Source organism: Aythya fuligula, chromosome 4, assembly GCF_009819795.1.
Source record: "Aythya fuligula isolate bAytFul2 chromosome 4, bAytFul2.pri, whole genome shotgun sequence".
In the NCBI taxonomy this organism is placed as follows: domain Eukaryota; kingdom Metazoa; phylum Chordata; class Aves; order Anseriformes; family Anatidae; genus Aythya; species Aythya fuligula.
Window position 1 is genome coordinate 3,009,469 of NC_045562.1, and position 20,109 is coordinate 3,029,577.

General features: G+C 38.5%; 1 protein-coding gene across 38 annotated transcripts in view; it reads right to left on the reverse strand.

The window, feature by feature from the left end:
* ANK2 (ankyrin 2) overlaps window positions 1–20,109 on the reverse strand; it is a 338,359-nt gene that overhangs the window by 52,207 nt on the left and 266,043 nt on the right. For 11 of the 38 annotated variants that reach the window (XM_032186273.1, XM_032186279.1, XM_032186281.1 and 8 more), the window contains 6 exons: window positions 11,267–11,411; window positions 9,858–9,869; window positions 6,541–6,643; window positions 5,821–5,924; window positions 2,520–2,561; window positions 1,621–1,656 (listed from right to left, as the gene is read on the reverse strand). In XM_032186273.1, the coding sequence (XP_032042164.1) occupies window positions 1,621–1,656; window positions 2,520–2,561; window positions 5,821–5,924; window positions 6,541–6,643; window positions 9,858–9,869; window positions 11,267–11,411 (442 nt within the window). The remainder of the gene's footprint in view (window positions 1–1,620; window positions 1,657–2,519; window positions 2,562–5,820; window positions 5,925–6,540; window positions 6,644–9,857; window positions 9,870–11,266; window positions 11,412–20,109) is intronic. The other 27 variants (XM_032186294.1, XM_032186305.1, XM_032186302.1 and 24 more) reach the window with 9 other exon arrangements.

Sequence of the window (20,109 nt, forward strand, 5' to 3'; positions counted from 1 at the left end):
TTTATTCACATGGAATTAACATAGTCTTATCCTATATCTACGTTCATTTAAAAGGTAATAGCAGGATTTACAAACAAAAAAAGGATGTGTCAGCACTGGGGGGCGAAAGAAGAGAGTTGCTGTGTGATCTGTAAAGAACTGCTGTTATGTAAATAGCTTTGCAGAAGAGTCACGCTTCCAGGTAGCTGTGAACGCAAGCAGTTGGCACTCAAACGCACTTCTCATTCTGCAGAATCATTTGGAGAGCCATGCAAACCTAGCAACGTGAAGTGCCTTTCTAGAACAGGCAATAGCTCTTTTAACACACCGGTCAGAATAGGCAAAATCAATACACCGTTTCCGTGGTTAGTTCAGATGTGATTACCCTTTTAAACTAGCTAGGCAGGCACACATGCTGTCATCAGATAGCAAGGAATGATCAAAAAGCTGCAACTGGAGCACATCCATTGTAGACACATTTGAGAACATTTATGTGTTATCTTAATTTTATAAAAGCAACTGGGAAACAAGGAGATAGCAGCATTCAGTGTAAGTCGCAGTGTGAAGAAGCAGAAACAATCAGGGTGCTTCAGCCATTGCAAAGTGTGCAGCTGGAGAAGGAAACCGATAGAACATCGGAAATGAAGAAGAAAGGCCTTGATCCAGCTCCCACTGAAGTCAACAGCAAGTCATTCAACTACCTCAGGGTGCTTTTGATCAGGCTGCAACTATGCCATACATAAACAGGGCAAAATACACATTCGAGGAGGACAAAAAACATGATCCTACACAAGAATCCACTAGAAATAATAACTGATGGCAGCACTCTCTTCACTGCATTAGTCAGCTACACAGAGATTGAGTAGCATCCCCTACAAATATGCTTTTGTAGTTTGGGTTTTTACTTAGCCGCTTAATAATTTTGCACAGCTGAGTATTTTAGAAATTTTACGCTTTTCTGTGGTTATGTTAAAGGAAATGAAGAAGTATCGTGCCAACAAACACCTAGTGTGCTAAGTGAAGACATTTTCCTTTGGGAAGGTCCCACTTCAGGTGCTCTGTGCAGGATGCAACGTGCCAGTGGTAGAAACAAGGTCACACACAACATGTCCTTGGTACGAAAAATTAAATATATGAGGTCAACTTTCATTTTTTCAATACAGTGCTGTTGCTATTTCCAACAGGGTAGTACTATTTCGAAAATATGGTCTAGGGAGTGAGTCTGCAACACTGTCTATAGTGACAGGTGAGAGAAAAGGCCTCCTGTAAAATGGTAGTTGAAACTAGACCTATTTACAGTGGTTTGTGTTGCATTTTTTATTGTTTGTTTTTCTTTCCTTCCTTTTTAGTAACATTAAACCACGTTACTGATCGAGAAAAAATAATGTTAAGTAAATCAAGGGTTAAAACAAGCTAGGAATGTATAGGAGGTTTGTTAAGATTGTTTGCAGTGGACCTGTAAGGAAGAGAAATAGGTCCATGCTAACTGTTATTGCTAGTCAGTCAGAGTAGATTTTTTTTTTCTCTTGGCCAGTGTGCACTATCAAAACACTAAAGCATCCTGAAGTGAGGTAAGAGAGGAGGATAAATATGGGGTGAGAAGTGCAATATATTAAAGAAAGAAATTATGCAGAAGTTCACCTGCTGTTGTCATGATCAAGACATGGAGAAGAGCATCTGCAATAGAATAGATGATTTAACATCAAGAAAGAAAAGAAATGGGAAAAAAAAGAATGAGTTAAATGAAATACTGAAAAATAAAATAGATCTCTAAATTAAACATATGAACGTATACATATATATAGGTATTCATTACATGCAGGAAGGTAGAAGTGGGTATGGAAAATAAGCCTACACTTATCTTTGGTTACACATTGTTACCACTACTACAGCAGTAAAGCTAAAGTGATAGCTTTCTCTACATACATTCTCAAACTGGAAGTCAGATACATAAAATGTACAACTTGATTCTAAACCTTTCAGAAACAAACCACAGGTTGCTTAGTGTAGTTATCCACACATAAATGTGGACAATGATGGATCAAAAGAATGTATCAAAGGTCATTCCAGACTATTTCTGATAACTCAAGAAATCATTATTTTCTTCCAATTTCCTATCAATGTGTTCAGTCCTCCACTTTCTTCCATTTCAACATGTTTCTTGTCCTCCTTTTGTTCTGTACTGCAGAATGACAGATTTTAAACTTTCAGTTTGAGCTGTTTAGGCTCTCAGTAATGTGTCATGGCCAGTTAGTTTTCTGGTGTTGCTTGTTATCTGTATTTTCATTGCCTTTTTCTTCCATTGACATGAACAGAGATTTACTATTAATGAACCCAAACTGCAATTTTACCTTATTATGGCTTCCCAAATAAGGCTAGAACACAATTTGAAATCATTTAGACTTTCAGATTTTAGAAATGACTATCAGCTGGTAGCTGCCAGGTCCTGTTTCCATAACTATTTCTAGGAAATGAACGTCACATTGGGGAAAACAATATTATGGATTCAAAATACAACACTTGAAATACATTTTGTTTACCTTGTTAGCAAGGATCCAGTCTCCTTTTTTGCAGACAGACAGCTAAGAATGATAATTCACATTATTTGTCACAGTTCAGCTGCCAACTCCCTTGTCCTTCTCCCTTTTTCCTTGATGGAAGCAAAAACTTCCAGAAAGGAAAATTCACTAACAGCCCAACTGTTTGTCAGATGCAAATACTGATGAACTTGGAACATCTATTAGTCAGATATGTTAATCTCTTCTTCATCAAATTAAATAAATGCAAACAGTATTTTTCATTAAATAGGAGTTTTACAGCAAATTAGCTGGAGAAACAGTAGAGCTGCTATGTTTCTTGCTCTGGACACAAAAGCAAGCTAATATCTGAGCATCAACTCAAAGCTCCTTGCTCTCAGTGCCATGTTTCTGCCAGTATGACAAATCTGCCTTTCTTCTTATCTACCATACCCTTAGATATTTCTCAGGAAAATACTTAGAATATAATCTATGGAACTAAATTGAGAGAGTGTGTTCACCATATCGCCAGAACCCAGGTATGAGAATGGCATAATTTTGCACATAATTTATCCTTTAAAATCTTACAGTCAGCCTTATCTTTACCATTCACACTTAACCACCACGTGTGATACAGACATAGGAATATCATACTGGCAAGCAAGCCCTAAATGCTGCAAGTGGAAAGAAATCATTCAGTTCAGTGCTTGTTTTGCCTTCCAACTTAATGAAAATACTGTGTTCTTCCACAATAGGATATGAGACTAAAGCTGTGAAACATACTTACATCGATGTAGGCGTTAGTTCTGTCTCTCCTAACGCTTCAGTAGGAAATCATACATAATATCCCCTAATAATAGCAGTGATAAAACTCTACCTTAGTGGATATTTAGCATCCAAACTTCCTGGTATATCGACAGATCCTGACTTTTGCTGAATACGTAAGATGGGTTAATTTTATTAGCAGAAGCAAATCTGATTTGCTGAAAGGAAGTTTAAATGTAGGAATTTGTATTGCATATGGAACTAATCAAAAATAGGTAATTGTGTAAAAATGACCAGGAGCTGTTTATGCTGAGATTGTGGGCACCAAGAGTGTTACATTTAATGAGACAATTATTTATTTGGTTTTGAAATGGCTGCCAAAGTCTCTGACCAAAGATTTTGTCTTTTATGCCATACTGATGAAATTATTAACCTATTGAAACAACAGCTACATTTAAATTTTAAATGAATGGTTGAAACATTTTCCTTTTCTGAAATGTCACACCTAGGAGAAGTTTTGGTTAGTTATGGAAAGGTTGAAGTATGTTCCTGTGAGATACCGCACCCAGAGAACAGTTCTCCATACATTTAGCCTTTTGACTGGGAATGCCACACCATGATCCGCAGAAACACTTCCCTACAATAGGAGACCAATAAGAACTCTACAACGTGGTGTTTGCCACTGAAGTAGTGCAGGGAGAGAAGAGTGTCGATTTTTTCTCAGACTGCACAGAATACAAAATGAAGATCATCTGTGCCAAATAAATTGCTGTCCAATACTTTGCTGATGTATTACTTCATGAAAAATTCAATACATTTCCAATGTCTTCAGCAAAAACAAGGTTTTTGCTTAAAGCTACTAACAATGTTTATATAGCATTTCTTCTCAAGCACTAGGAGTCTTCTTTTATGGCAGATAAAAAGAAGATAAGAAGATAAAAATAGATTTAGGCAATATATTTTCCTAAAAAAGAGATGTAAACAAGATGCACCCCAACAGTTTATAATTCAGCCAAATCTAAGCAAGATAAAAATGAAGTGTACAGTCTTTTCCAAAGGCTAATTGTTATTATAGATTTCTTTATAACAATATTTAGCAGCAGGTTAGTTAGAATATATAAAAAGCACATAATTTGTGTTGTGCTAAATGTCACTATTTAATACAAGGCTCTACTGAGAGTTGCTTTTCTTAAATAAATCAACTATTTTTATCCTACCAATAGCATCCTGGTCAACCAAAAAAAATCTAAACCACTAATATAATTTTTTTGAATTAGAAATAAATGCTGCTCTTCTAAAAGTATTTAGTTCATACTCTGCAATAACCAGAAAGACCTACCTCTGTGTAAGTGAAAAGTCATACATCCTTTGGAAAAAGTCTGTAAACTATTTAGGGTTAGAATAAACCAACAAAACAATTTTAAAGCTTCTGTCTTGACACAGATATTAACATATATATCCTGTACAAGTCAAGCATGTTCATTTCATTTGTTAGTTTTTGAGCTCAAGAAAAGCAAATTCAAACAATACTGTCCACAGCTAAAAATCCTGCTACCACATAACTTCTCATATAAGCCACAAATGAGTCAAATCGCAATGGCAGCTATGACCATACTGCTCCTCCTTCTGACCAGGACTGCCTGTCATTCCACATGGGACACCGGTGTTATTTTTGAAAGACACAGACTGTAAGATTTCTGCAAACAAATCTTTCATTTAGCAATGTGCAGCCATTCTGCAAACAAGATAGCTCCACAGAAATGAAATGCTTTTGTATGACGTTGATTACTAATTCATCCGCACGTGCCTCGTCAAACCTGATGGCAGGACACAAGTGTAGAACTGAGTGTAAAGTATAAAATTACTTCAAACGCAGTAAGCAAGAGCGCTCAATTGCATGCACAGATTTTGAGGCCAACCATGATAAGCTTTATTAGTAAGAATTTGGCTGGGCCTGCATTTCGTCCGGTCTTACTCCATTCCAATAACTTTGCCTGAATGTAAACACTTACAGAAAGTCAAGTGTGAGAATATATGAACATTATGGCCAAATGTGTGTAAAGCACCTCATGTTTGGGTTGCTTGTCTATTACAGGCTTCATGTAATTTAAAATCCTTGTATTTTTTCTTTATCAGTAATTCTGACAAACACTAGAGTTGGTGCTTGCACAATCCACTAGCACAGGAATTAACTTGCCCTCTGAGGGTTAATTAACTCATGAGGCCCTTGGCTTCAATTATTACTAACTTTAAAAATGACTTTTTTCCATAAAATTTATACAGATGCAAGTGTGTATGCATCTTATTATCTTCTCTCTCTTGAACCTCACTGAAAGCTAACTGGCATCAGTTCACTGACTTAGATTTAATCGATTATCAGAATGTAACTGACTGTAGTAATTTATTGACAGCTCTAGGAGAAAATGAATTTATAATACATCTCCTAGTTAAGAATTAGTTGAAGCTGCTGCTACTGCTGGTATTCTCTTTCTCCCTCTTTTTTTTTTTTTTTTTTTTTTTTTAATAAAATAAAAGAGATAATGCTAATTGATACACTCACCCTGAGTGAATAGGGCTGGAAGATAGAGCCACATTGTCCAAGTTTTCAGGACCCCAGCTTAAGCGATATGAATTCTTCTCAGCTTCTTTGGCCAACGTTGTTACCTTTGTAAGCAAAAAAAGCCCTGCTTTATACTACAATAAAACCAATTAATCAACCAAACAAGAAGATGCATTTTGCATAGTACTGCCTAAAGTGTTTACACTCTTCAGAAAGAAAGCAAGTGAATGATAATAGCATAAGCATATTAGAGACATTACTTACTGTAACATTTTACACTTGCCCAAAGCAATCATATCTGTTAGTGCTCATACTGAAATGAATGATGTGATTTATCAAAGCGGCATTTCCTAATCATTATTTTTTTAACTTACAGGCATGCCTCACAATATTATCTTTCAGGACAATGCCCTCCAGTTCGTTAGATCGCCTGAATATTTGACCCAATGGCTATTAGTATCATTCAAAAATAAGTTAAAATGGAGAACGTTATAAAGATAGATCCTGTACTACATTCACTCAGCATAGCCATTTATCTTGGAATAGTTTCATATTGCATATAGTACAATATGCCATTAAATATCAACTGAAATTACAGAGATTTGTATTACACTAGACAAGCAGCATGCACTACACGGCATCATTACTACAATCCAAACAGCAATCTTTTTATGTTTCCGTATTTGTCCAACTGGTGAGTGAAGTAAAGAGACTGCTTACCTGCTGGCTGGGGATTACAACCGTGTCATCGATCATGGCACTGTCCCTCAGGTAGGAGGCATGGCTCAGCGTGTGAGACCTGTCTGAACTGAAGGACCGCAGGCTGGTAGGTTGGTAGGATGCCATAGCAATGGATCAGCAGTACAGATGATGTTGGAAAGGTGTGATGAGAGAACGAGTGGGAGAATGAAAAAAAGCGTGCTATTAGCAATATCATGCAGCTTCCAGGGGGAGTATGTAATAGTCATGGGGGGGAAAACAGCTTTACAAATCCGGTATGCCACCTTTCTGACCAAGGGCCATGAAGTCTTTTGGCTGACTTTTGTTTGCCCCAAACACAGAACCTGGAGATTAGTCTAGGTGACAGTTTATATTCACAAATGGCTTTCTGGCATGATCATTTCCTTATTGCAAGGAGCATGAATTCCTTTTCAGTAAGGCTCTTTGGAGGAGTTTTCTCACCTGCTTCATAATGCAAACAAATTACTACAGAAACCAGAATGCTAACACCCGAAGAAAAGCTGAAATGACTCTTGCCTACTCTCTCCCATTAAAACTGTAAATGCATAAGGCTTGATCCTGTCCCCTGGAAGATACACACAGCAAGGTGAATTGTGGCCAGCCACAAGCTCCCGTGCGACACAAGGTTCTTCCTCTGTATGCCAACAGCATCTCTCGAGCAGCAGTCCGAATGTCAGCACTGTTTTCTCTGTGAGTACACGCAGCTCTACAGAGCATTGGTTGCTGTAGCAATGAGGGATGCAAGGCAATAAATAAGCTGCTTCCAAGCACAGGCTCAGAATTTAACTGCAGCATCCAGGAGCAAAAAGCCAAAAAGACAAGACACCACAGAAGGACATATTGAGGTAAATGGGGTTCCTGCTACCAAATCTCACGAGTTTTGTCCTTTATATGTATTTACTAGCAGCAGTACTACAATAGTGACCTTTAAAAACAGATGAGCCACCTTCAGATGTTGTACGTGCTCTCTGTGATGTTGTTCTGTACCCTGAGGAAGGCAGCACATGTAACTGAAGGAAGCAGTTTTATTCTCATGGCTTACGCACCCATGAGTAGTACTCATAATGACTAACACGCGGGATCAGAACAGTAGGCCATTTATCTAGACATGCAGATTTTTTAAGGATAATTAATTTTTCAGTAGTTGGCAATAAAAATATCACGATTATGTTGCGGACATGAGATTCAAGTACTTTAAATGCAGATCTTGATGGAAATCAGATTTTAGTATCTGATTCAGACCAATCAGCCTTTTTAAACAATAGCTAAATTCACTTAATAATTTTTGATCCATTTTTAAAAGCAAATTATAACCTTATTAATAGAAATATATTACAATGAAGAATGATCAATGCCATTGTTATGCCTATTTAGCATAACAGATGGATTGCACAAAACTGAAAGCAAAGGTAAGTATTACACAAGTATCAATGTTAGAAAAGTCTTGAGAAAAGAAAAAAAACACAACCAAGTAATCTCACATGTCATGAAATGTCTTTCACCCAGACATGTAAGGCTGATATTTATATTATTGGGATCGCTCACTTCTGGAATAAAACTCTGATTCCATTAAAACAAACAACAAAACTTATTTTGATTTCAAGTAGTTCACCCTGTTTTCATATAATGATTTCAGAAAAAAATTATGACAGGAACTCTTGACAGAAGGGTACTCTGGTTAAACATTTTAGGGTGAACTAAGTAGGCAGAGTACATGTAGTTTACTCATAACAACAGTACTTTGGTGAACATTTGTTCTTTGGGTGGAAAGCGAGCTCCAGTAGCAGACCCCATTTGCCATCATTACACTTTATTGATTTTAATACTCAACACTTTCAGAACTGCTTTGCTGTGCCATGCAATGCTTGCAAGAAGTTCACCATCCAGGTTGTAGGTTCTGCCATTCAGCTAATGTCATGTCCTGGACAGGGACTAAATGACCAGAAGTATGTCCTAGATTTGACTGTTTTACTGTATGGTGATGTTGTCCGTATTCTCCTGCAGGTACCTGACATTACTATCACCACCACGGCCAGAACGTATCCAGTACGTGGCACATCTGTGTGCGCTCCAGTACACACCCAATGCACTCACAGGATGGACTTCTTCAATAGACAAGGTGTGCACAAGCACGACTAAGGTCTGTACCAAATTACTTTAATTTTTTACTACACTTTATTTCAGAACTAGTTCAGATGCTGCTGCCCCTCTTCTGTGCACTGTACCAGCTACATGGAGAGCTAACCAGCAGTTCAAGCCTGTGCTTCTGAGATTTAGGAACAGAGGCGCTGACTGAAATAACAGCCCAGTTATGGAACTGTAGTGCTGTTGGACAGAACCAACTGTTTATTATTTTTTATTATTAAAATATGACCCTGAGTAACCAGTGACACTACTGTCTAAGTGCAGATTCTTTCCAAATCCGGCTGATAAATCTCAGCCCCGGAGCTTGTGATCAATAACACTCTCCTCTTTGAACCACGGAACCCAGCAGCCCTGCAAAGCTCCCAACAGAAGAGTGTCTTGCCTGTGTTAGGTAACGCACAGGCATGCAACATCACCTGTCCTAAATGCTGCACAAAGCCCAGAAAAGCAGCAAAATCTAGCCAAGTTTCTAATCTGGTTGACTAGAGGACCACATTGTATGCATCCACTTTCCAGCCGAGTCAGAGATCTAGCAATCTCTAGCCCAGGTGAGTGTATCTGTCACTGTGGGAAGCATAAGGTGTTTCACAAACTTGGGAAAAGAGCTGATATCATTGAAAACTGTATAAATTGGCCTTGAAAATATTTCACTATTCAGACTGAAAGCCTTCCTCTCAGCAGTCATGAGCCAGAGAGGTGGAAGGAACACAAAAATACTGCTGATCCAACGTGGCCTGAATCAGTTCTTTTTCTCCATATTCAGGAGAATCCACCTCATGTAGTCAATTCTATTGATTTTTTTATTCTACCCCTGTTTCTCCACATAAAAATGAGAACAGCTGACTTTCCCAGCAGCACGATGACAGGAGGACAGCTACCAGTTGCGATCAATCTCATGTAGCTTCAGAGAAGTTTCTCTGGGACAGTGGCTACGTCACACTGTGACCTTCCTAGACAGACAGTACTGTGGTACCTTTATTTACCTCTGCATACCATTCTCATTTAAGACTACAACCAACCTCCAACAATGTGTTTTGTTTGGTTCTTAAGGTCAACATTCCAGCCCCACAGCAGGCCTCCAAAATGGATGAAGAGAGACAAGTGCCATGAAAGGATATAGAGACGACGTTTTCATGCTATGTAATACCTACCTGGGCATGGTGCTATGAAAGCGTATGAAAAAGAATGAAGGGGAGAGAGAAATAAAATAAATAGGGAAGATGGTTACAACAGAAAAAAATATGTATGTTTTCAAATCAAATTGTTTAATGCATAAAATTATGTGAGTATAGGCTGCTAACATTATTTTGGTTTGCTGAATTTCTTGAAAAACCAACATCAGTGTGATGCAATGAAAATCACAAGCAAAACCAAACTAATGCAAGCAGTCTGAAAATTCTTACAACCAGTAACCTGACGGTGACAGAAAATGACACATGGAGTTAGAAAATGTCCTTTTTTTCCATTCTTTCTGCCTTTATCATTTTGCTTCATTTCAATATAATCATGTCTGATAAATAATGTGAAATCACTTTCATAAAACACAAAATAGGACACATCAATTATATGGCTGTGAAAATCTACTGAAATCCATTGACAGTGTTTAAAAGTTAAATTATTCTAAATGAGAGCAAAAACTAACTTAACACTTGCCAGCACAATCACTCCCATACAACATCTTAAAAAAAAACATGTTACCATTGAAAAAGCGTAATAAAAGGGTTTGATTTTTAAGCACTCTGATGCAGTTCATAAACATCTTCTGAGACTCAAAAGCAACACAGTCACTTTGTTTTCAGTGGATTCACTGGAGCTGTCTAAAAACCAACAAAGACTCCGAGTTTATAAGACCTCAGTGATGAGAGATTTACACATGCTGTGAAGCAAACTAAACTGTTTCCTGACATCTTTTGTTCCAGGAGCAATTCACAGCCTACTGAAGTAAACAGAATGGATCCAACTGATTCCACTGAGCTTCAGAAATGCTGCCAAAATAACAATCAAGACTGGAAAACGAAGTTTTCAAATACTTTCACACTACAAATACTTTCTGTTGCCAAGATCCCAAGGTTTTTGTTGTTGTTGTTTGTTTGATTGTTTGTTTTTAATGAATCTCAGTTCCCCATGAACTACTCCAAAAAGTCAGCTCACCTATTGCTAAAAGACCCTGTCCACCCACCCATTCCCTCACTCATGGCAGGAGATCAGGATGATTCATGAGCCCTTTCCATACACAGCTAGACTCTTCTTCCTTTGCCTGACCACAAGGGCAATAAAGCAAGCCATGCTTTTTCAAGAATCAGAAACAACTTCTTCTCTAGATTCTGAGTACAGTATTAGTGCCAGATGTATTCGTTTCTGGACTGGTTAGGAGATATTCCTCCTGACCACACCTTCTCCTATGAAGTGGCGACTGGCACACTGACCTATCTAATGCAGAAATCTTGACAATTGGATCCCATGTCTCCCTTGATTTAGAGACACTGAGAAAGGAATTTCAAACACTTACAAAAAAATGTGTGTAGAACTGCCACAAGAAAACATGTGTCCAGGCAAATACCTGTCAGATCGCCCTCCTTCCAAGCTGTACCTCAGGTAGTTCATACCATCCAAGAACTGGCTGCTTGGTAAAGAGTCATCTCCGAGTTCTTTGAGGTCTTCTGGCCTAAGGTACTCTCCTCCATCTCCTGTCATTGTATCATCACCTTTAAACCAAACACAGAAAGGACAGAGATAAGCACACACACGTTTGATTTTATTTGCACATGGGGATCAACAACTGAATGGCACAATTACAGGAAGGCATTTCCCACTCAGGAAACACTGCAATCCACAAGCAATTAATGTATTTAATAAAGCTAGCACATCAAGCAGGATTAAAGGAAATTAAAATAAATAAAGGTGAATAAACAATTGTATTTAATCTATTTTTTGCTGTTGCACATACTGTCAAGGGGCAAATTTCTTTGCTATTCTGTAAAGCATGGTCTGTCCACCACTTCATCTTTTTTAGCTCTCTAGTCACAGGTATGTTGTATCACAACTGGGAAGCTTAAGATTAAATATTGCCATAAATTTGACTGCATGCTACATGTTTTCACCGGAAAAAGTGTTTTCTCTAGACTTATGCCTGGCAGTTGCAAATCCTAATTCAAACTCTCCATTGTCCAAATACCTCTTCATATGAGGACATCTCACCCAAGTTCCAACATCATTCTGTGATATGCAAAAGATTATTATTTCTAAAACATGGCCATATCCAGAATCTGGAAATAAATTCACATATGTAGATGCTACTGATTGTTAATCCAAAATCACAATGAATCAAAGCCTAAATGATAATTGGTTATTTGATACAGTAACCTTTTTGCACATATAACTTGAAATTTCAGGCCCAAAATGATTTTCCCATGGAAATTCTGTCTATATGAAGTCATCGTTTGCTTTTGCTGGCAGACAAACAAAACAGCTTCAATTGCCAAGCAGCATGTAGGTGTTTCTTTTCATTCCTATTTGCAAGACAGTTTCTCTCCACAGTTTATTCAAGGAGACGTTAAGTATTTCAGCCACTTTTGGTTAGGGTGAGCCTGCCAGCAGCCTGGTGTGGCCCACAGAAGCACACAACAGGACCCCAGGCTGGCCATCGATGTGTTCAGTTTTTCTCATTTTCTCAGCTGCACTGGCAAGTGTGAAGAACCTGAAGCTCCTGTTCAGTTATGTGAAGAAGACTGCAGCTTTCATACAGGAGCAGTAATCAGCAGCTACACGTCCCAGCTGCAGGAATTCACCCTGATATGCTCAGAAACACAAAGGATTGCAAGGGTTAGACAAGTGGTCTCTGCACTGTTACAAACAGAATTCATTGGGCATCAGGACAGTTGACTCCTGTGTGATCTGAAGAGCTAACAAAGCAAGGCTGCCAAAAACAATTAATGCTGCTGCTGCCATTTCTAGTAGAGCACCCTTCTCTTTTCCCTGCAAAATCTTAGCACAACAAAGTACATGAGTGGTGCTCACTCCTAAAGGAAGAAAACTTGGTATTTGTTTTCATAAAACAAATCATGTTAGTTTGTCTAGCTTGATGTTTCAGCTAATAAATAAATCATTTTTATTTTTTTCACCAAAAAACATGTATGTTTGGGGATTTTAAAGATATTTTTTTATGTGTGTACACAAGTATTATATATAAAAGTGAGCCCTAAATCTTTTCAGTTTAAAAACAACAGCTCTTGAAAATTCCATCTGCCCACATTAAGAGGGAGAAACTGGGCACAGTTTCACAGAAAACAATGAAATGCATTTAATCATGGCATGTTTCCTGCCTTCTGACAGATGATGCCTCCTGTTTCCTGGGAATGTCAAATTATAAAGCAGAGGGCTTAGTGAAAACTTGGAAGATATTAAAGGCAATGATGTTAATCAAACAATAAAAGGAATATCAAGTTATATTGTGAATAACTAGATACTGGTAATCACGCCGGACATTCCAGCTATAACAGAAACAAAGGCGAAATCTTCACCACTTCCATCACACCCACATCCTTTAAAAAATCAAATCTCTGCTCTTATTTCAACTTTGGCTTCTCATCTAAGAGTTGTCAATAATGGGTCTAAGTAACACTCGCAGTTTTGTATGATGTGAACATCTGTAAGCAGCAGTAGGAGTATGCATGAATCACAGAATGGCTCGGTTGGAAGGGACCTTAGAGACCATCCAGCTCTAACCCCGGCCATGGGCAGGGACACACCTCACTAGGTCAGGTTGCCCAGGGCCTCATCCAACCTGGCCTTGAACACCTCCAGGGATGGGGCATCCACAGCTTCTCTGGGCAGCCTGTGCCAGGGCCTCACCACCCTCTGAGTGAGGAATTTCCTCCTAAGCTCTGACATAAATCTCCCTTCTTTTAGTTTAAAACCATTCCCCCTTGTCCTGTCATTATCTGACCAAGCGAAATTTGTTCTCCATCTTTTTTATAAGCCCCCTTAAGTACTGTGAAGCCACAATAAGGTCTCCGTGGAGCCTTCTCTTCTTCAGGTTAAACATTGCCAGCTCTCTCAGCCTTTGTTCATGATGCCTTCAGAACATTTATCTGTTGGTAATGCAGCTTACTTGCTAGTGTACTAGTCTTGAGTGAGGCAACCAGAAGTTAATATCACTCCCCACAAAGCCCTGTGCCCTTCCTTCTTCACTGAATGAAACCAAAACTCCTAAAAAAAACCTGCATGGCCTAGTATATGAAAAAAAAAAGTGTTTAAGTATAAATATAAATAATTGTGCAGCAGCATAACTCTTCATACAACCGTGCTTATCTGAGAGTCTTAATGTCAGGTCTGCAGGGCAACTGCACATACACAATGGGAATTATTTTAAGTTTGTGTAAAAAGCACTCATTCATCCTGCCAGTAACTCTGAGTTGTCATTAAAATATCTCAGTGTTGTCATTAAAATATCTCACACAGCTCTACTTCTGAATCTCAGCCAACTCATTGTGCTGGAATTTGTACAAAAACATACACAGATTTGTTATCTGCTGAGAAGAAATTACACATTCAGCTGACCATGAGCTTCTTTATACAGCACATTTTACTGGATGGCAGTTTTGTAGCAGTACAAGAAATGACCCCTTTCAATCATGCTGGAAATGCTTCATTCACATTCCCCACCAAAGTAATGGCAGTCTTGTTTTCTCCACTTACTAAGCAGTTCATGACACACATAGCCCTTTACATTGATCTTACCAGATTTCCAGTGCAAAATTTTCCAATTTCCATTTTGGAAATTTTTCAATTTTCATAATTTTCCAATTTCCATTTTCATCCCTGCCACTGCTCATCTCTCAAATATATCTAAAGATTTTGTCCAAATCTGACTTTCTGAACAATGTCATCTCCTTTAGGGAGTTATGAACAGAAGGAAAATAGACAGAAATACCGATCAGCTGGACTCTGCTAAAAGAAACACTGGGGATTTACTGGAAAGGACGCTTGAACAACAGAAGTCAAACAAAAAATCTCCAACCCTCTATATTTAGTATTAAACAAAAAATGGCAAATATTTGAGTTCCTGCACTTGTTGCTATTATTTTTATTTTGCAGAGTGCCAATGGTTCCCAATACAACGGGCAGCTTTGCCATAACACACAAAGTGTCATGGTCCCACTGCACTCTCACGAGTGATCCAGTTAGTCCATTAATCTGCTTCCAGTGGTCAAACTAATGCCTTGCAACAAAATGCAAGCACCCCACACTCCCCAAATCATACGTTTTGTACAGTTAGCACACTTTGAAGCACCGGATCCAAGGTGAGTAAAGACAGGGAAAGGAGAGAAGAAAACAGGCTGTAGAGGTGGAATAAAAGAGACAGTAAATCTGAGAATCAGAACCTGAAAATTCAGTAAGCTTTAGGACTTAGACACTATGTTTAAGGCGAGGAAGGCCCAATAAAGAAACCAGTAATGGGCAAGTGAAAACTACATTAAATGGTTGCTCTGTTGGTCTTAAATCTTTGCCTTAACCAAGCCAACCAAGGGCATAACTACTTTAAGCAGCGAAGCACAGCTCGGAGGTTCTTGTGCTGGCGAATCCATGTGTACCAGAGTACTGAGCTGTGCAAACACAGCGGCTCAGAAGCACGACAGCCACAGCGACTGAGGGCTGCATGTGAGCAGTGAGCTGTCCCACGGCAGGAGCCCCTAAGCCAGCAGCATGGTCATGCAGCTCACCCGAGAGGTACCCCCACAACCAAGATGGGGGAAGTTTTCCCCTCTGCTCTGTTCTGTGCTGTAGATGTGCCCAAAAAAACTGAACAGCTACTTCTCTGAGGACCCCAACCCTTTAAGACGCTGCTGCCACAGAAACTAAACTAGACGAGCAGCAGTGGTGTCATACTGCTGGCCTGCGGGCAGCTTGATGGAGCCTCACACCACCATGAAACACGAGGAGCAATCAGCACAGCTAGGCAGGCAGGCACACAAAAAGCACACCCAGCATGAACGAGAACCTTCCCTTCACCAGCCCTTTCAAAATACAGCTGCCTGGAGGTTTTTCTCCTCTCCTAGATTAGGGAGCTGAGTAAATACCATTGCCAGGCACTGTAAGAGCTACACAGAGCTGTTTTCAGAGATTGCATTAAACAGACTCAAACAGCCAGCTCACAAAAATCCACAACTAATCAAATTTTTGCTCAAGTCAGCAATGTTGTATGATGACTCTTACCCATCTTTTGTTTTTCCGTTTATGCTGGTCACATATTATTTCTTTACAAATTATTTCTTTACAATTATTATTTTACAATAATAATAATAATAATAATAATAATAATAATAATAATAATAATAATAATAATAATAATAATAATAATATCCTCCTTACTGTCACAGGGAACTGTGCAAATGCTAGATCAGATAAGCAGCTTTAAATTTTATACCACCACACTCTGGATACACACCTACAGCATCAACTCTTTTGGGGAAGCAGTGACTGGGGCTGTTCCCTCAGTGCTCTCCTGCTATTTAAGGCAATTTCTGCAGGAGAATTCCTTTGGATCTGTTTCTAACAAAACATACAGAAGATGTAGGAAAAGGTTAAAAAACGAAAGAAGGAGGGCTGTGATAGAAACTGCCAGAAATTGCCTTTAAGAGATGTTTTTAAAGCCAGACACAGCCGTGTGAGATTGCCAAAATTACTGTTTTCTCTGCTACATGCAGATAAGTCTACAGCTCCCCGCATACGTGCTGCTTCTTAGAAGTCACAGATGGAGAAGGGACAGCCACGGTAAGCGTGATTTTTTACTGCAATATGTAAGTCCTGATGTAAGCATCTCAACAGAAATGCATAACACAGTTTCTCTGACACTTCTCTCGGCCACCTCCGGTTCCCTGAAGTCGCTCCTCTGTTTAATGGCTCCCCCACACGAGGAGTTTCCCTGAAATGCAAGAGGTAACAGCTGTGCTATTTATAAAGCTGCTAAGTTGGATCTAGGTAACAAAGAAGAAAAGCACTACCTTTCTAGAACTGGAGCGGGACAAGCTATTCCTGCCTCTCTAAGCCACAGAAACCTTGGAAGGTCACACATATTAACTGGCATGCTGACAAGTCTGGGGTGTGGTGGGGCTACCATGGGATGTACGGTCAGCCTGGGACTTGAATGAGTGCCTTGCATGGCTTCAAGAGGAGCAATAAAGCAGATCCCTCAGAGATTTCTGGGCAGGAAATGTCATTAAAAGAACAAATTGGGGAAGGTGCTGGAGAACTGATTCGGCTTTTTGTTCCCCCCCAGAATGGTGCTTTATTCTCATGGAAGAAGAAAATTCACTTTAAATCAGGTAAGTGTTATCTACGAAATATGAAATTTCCTCTCAATATGAAACACTTACATGGGGCACTAAGCAAGGAAAGTTTGCTCTAGCTGTACGGACATCTGTGACTCAGAACAAGCCTTCACCAAGATTCTGCACTTGTTCATGTGAAAACGATGGGGAAATGGTCTTTTCCTTCTTACCAAGGATACAAATTACTTACTAATTTTGCCTTTACGAAATTCGCATGGCAAGTACCTCTCTTTCACGTAGCACTTTTTATAAGATTTATAAAATGTTATATGCAGACACACAAGTCACAGCCATGTTGTTCCCGAGGGAACAACTGCCCGAAATACCTGCTGTGCAAGGATTGGGTAACATTCCTCTGATTGGGACAATCTTCAGCTAATTAAGGTTAATGCAAATGCAAAAGCATACTTTTTTTTAACCATCCAGGAGTAGGAATGACATCCAGTAGCTTTGAAGACATCTTCCGATCAGCTGGGTATGACTAGTCAAAAATACATTTCCCCTTTTTAACATGTGATGTGATTTGCTTGAATGAACAATCTGTTGTAGCTCCCCATGTAACTTCGATCTCTGCAGAAAATAATGCAAGGCTCAACACTGCTCATAAAGTAACCATTTAGGACAGAACGTATAAATAAATACAGTAGTGTCTCCTGGTCATGCGCATGCATTATTCCTTCTGTGCACAAACAAACGTGTTTGTACTTTTGATCGTGCCTACGGATTTCACTGACATCATTTATTATTGCTAATCTGGTCAATTCTATTTTTTGTCAACAACACTGAAGCAAATGAAGAACATCAGTTTCTCTAAAACTTGCCAAAATTTTTGCAGCCTACCCACAATCTCCTATTTTTCAGTACTAAAATGTTGACAAGTGAGGAATCTTTAGCAAATTCTATCCCAATAAAAATAGGTCTAATTTCTTTGTAATGACAATACCAGATATAAAAAAAGAAATGAAAGCTATATTCTGTCTGAAAGATTTCAGTGGAAAAATTCAAGTAAGCCTTTGTTGTATTTTTTTTTCTTTACGGATCCTAGCAACAATGTCAATAAAGCTATAAGAGAAAAATTGAGCAGCTAACTATTAGACTGAGAACCTTTCACTTTAACACAACACAGAAAAAAAAAAAAAGGCTACCATTCTTCACATTTGCTGTGGTATTGGCATATCTGACACTTTTAAGAATTTCTTTTTTAAATCCTCCTTTTGCTCAGGCAGAAAGATAAAGTATAACTCATTTCAGGGAACCAACTCCCATCATCATGGATGACCTTGTTAAAATGATCCAGCTGTAAATGTAAACCATCCATAAAACAAATCTTTTAGGGCATCTAAAACATAAAAAATAATTTAAAAAATTGGGATTGATATAGGCATATTTTCTGTGCAGGTTCTCGTAAGTAAAGTTTTAAGAATTAATACTCACTTCCTATTTCTTTGTGAGCACGTTTCTTTCCCTTTTTCAGTTGAATTATCAATACATGGCTTCTGATTTACTTCTGTATATCAACTGTCTTTGGGTATATTTTATACCACTAGTTATAAGATGCTTAATTTAGAGTGTGTATGAATTCAGTGGTGTTATTCTGAATTTACAGTGTTTTAGCGTGCACTAACAGCACCTTATGGAATTCTTACCAGGAACAGTTGCTGACTTCAACTTTAAATTCCAGGTTTTATTAGGCAAATTATTCCTTAAGTCTTCCATTAATTAAGCCACTATTTCATTGGAATGATGTGCATGTACAACATCAATGAATTCTGCCCAGATTTAACTGCTCGTTTCTCTCACATGACAGTAGCGTTAATGTACTCGCTGCTATATTTTAGCATTGTTTACTGCTGTTAGAGACACTATTGTGGAATTCAGTATTTTTATCAATGTGCAAACTGCAGTTACCACAAACAGAAAATGTTCTCTTTGACAAAATAATATTTTGGGTCATCAGAGCACATTATCATTTTATAATAACAATATTCATAATACCAATGAGGTAGTCTGTTAGTTCCAGACAAGCAGTTACAAAGACAGGTAGACAGATGCATGCAGCATTTTATTCCATGGTCCCAAAGGGCCAGGCAAAGCAGCTTATCATTATTCCACTCAACAACTGGTCCAAGACAATTACACTAACTTCGCCAGGGTCACTCAGGAATCACCAATAAATTCCTGAACCCTACAGGACTGTGTATCTGCAAAGCAGTAACTTCTGGCCTGATTCCATCGATCATGTGTATCTGAACCAGACTTAATAAGCAACTTTGGAAGTTCTGTTCATTGACACTTTGTCTAGAATGAAAAAAAAAAAATGGTCTACTTTTAATCCATAAAATGGATATTTTTAAAAATCATAAATCTGATGTAAATGGGTATGGATTAGCTGTAGACTGTTGGGTTTTTTTAGAATCTAAGATCACATTTTTGTTGTCCTTAGGCAGTGCAACAGTATACAGATACGCCACTGTCACTGGTGCACAGCCATGAAGGGATAGCAAACCCCACTGTTATGCAGACACTGTTACCATGGATACATTTAAATGATGCAGTATCACAATTTTGATCAAGCCTGACAACTAAAAGGGAAAAAAGGGAGCAACTCTGTGAGAGGAAAAATGCAACAATCTGACCCAGGGGCACTACCATATATAGGTATTAGCATATATTTATTTTTTTAATTATTTAAGGACATGAGATGATGCTTTTTCCATTTTTATGAATATTTCAACAAATTCAATGTCCTACTGTCTTTCTTTTTAAGATGCCTTTATGGCCTTTAGATTTTTTTCAAGAAATACAAATTTCTGAAAAAACAAACAAACAAACAAAAATAAATAAAACAACAACCCTGTGTTTCAACCAGGCACTGGGGTGAATCTCTACCAACTTTTAGACAAGCACTCTCATGATAAGGATGCTTTTTCTTTGGATATTGTGGTGCCATCTGATTTTTGAGACTCCATTGACTAGTGGCACGTGACAGTTTGCTTGACTTTTGTCTAACCCTTCTTTGCAATGAAAGTGTCAGCATTAATGGCTGTGCAGTGTGACCTGACCTTTACGATAG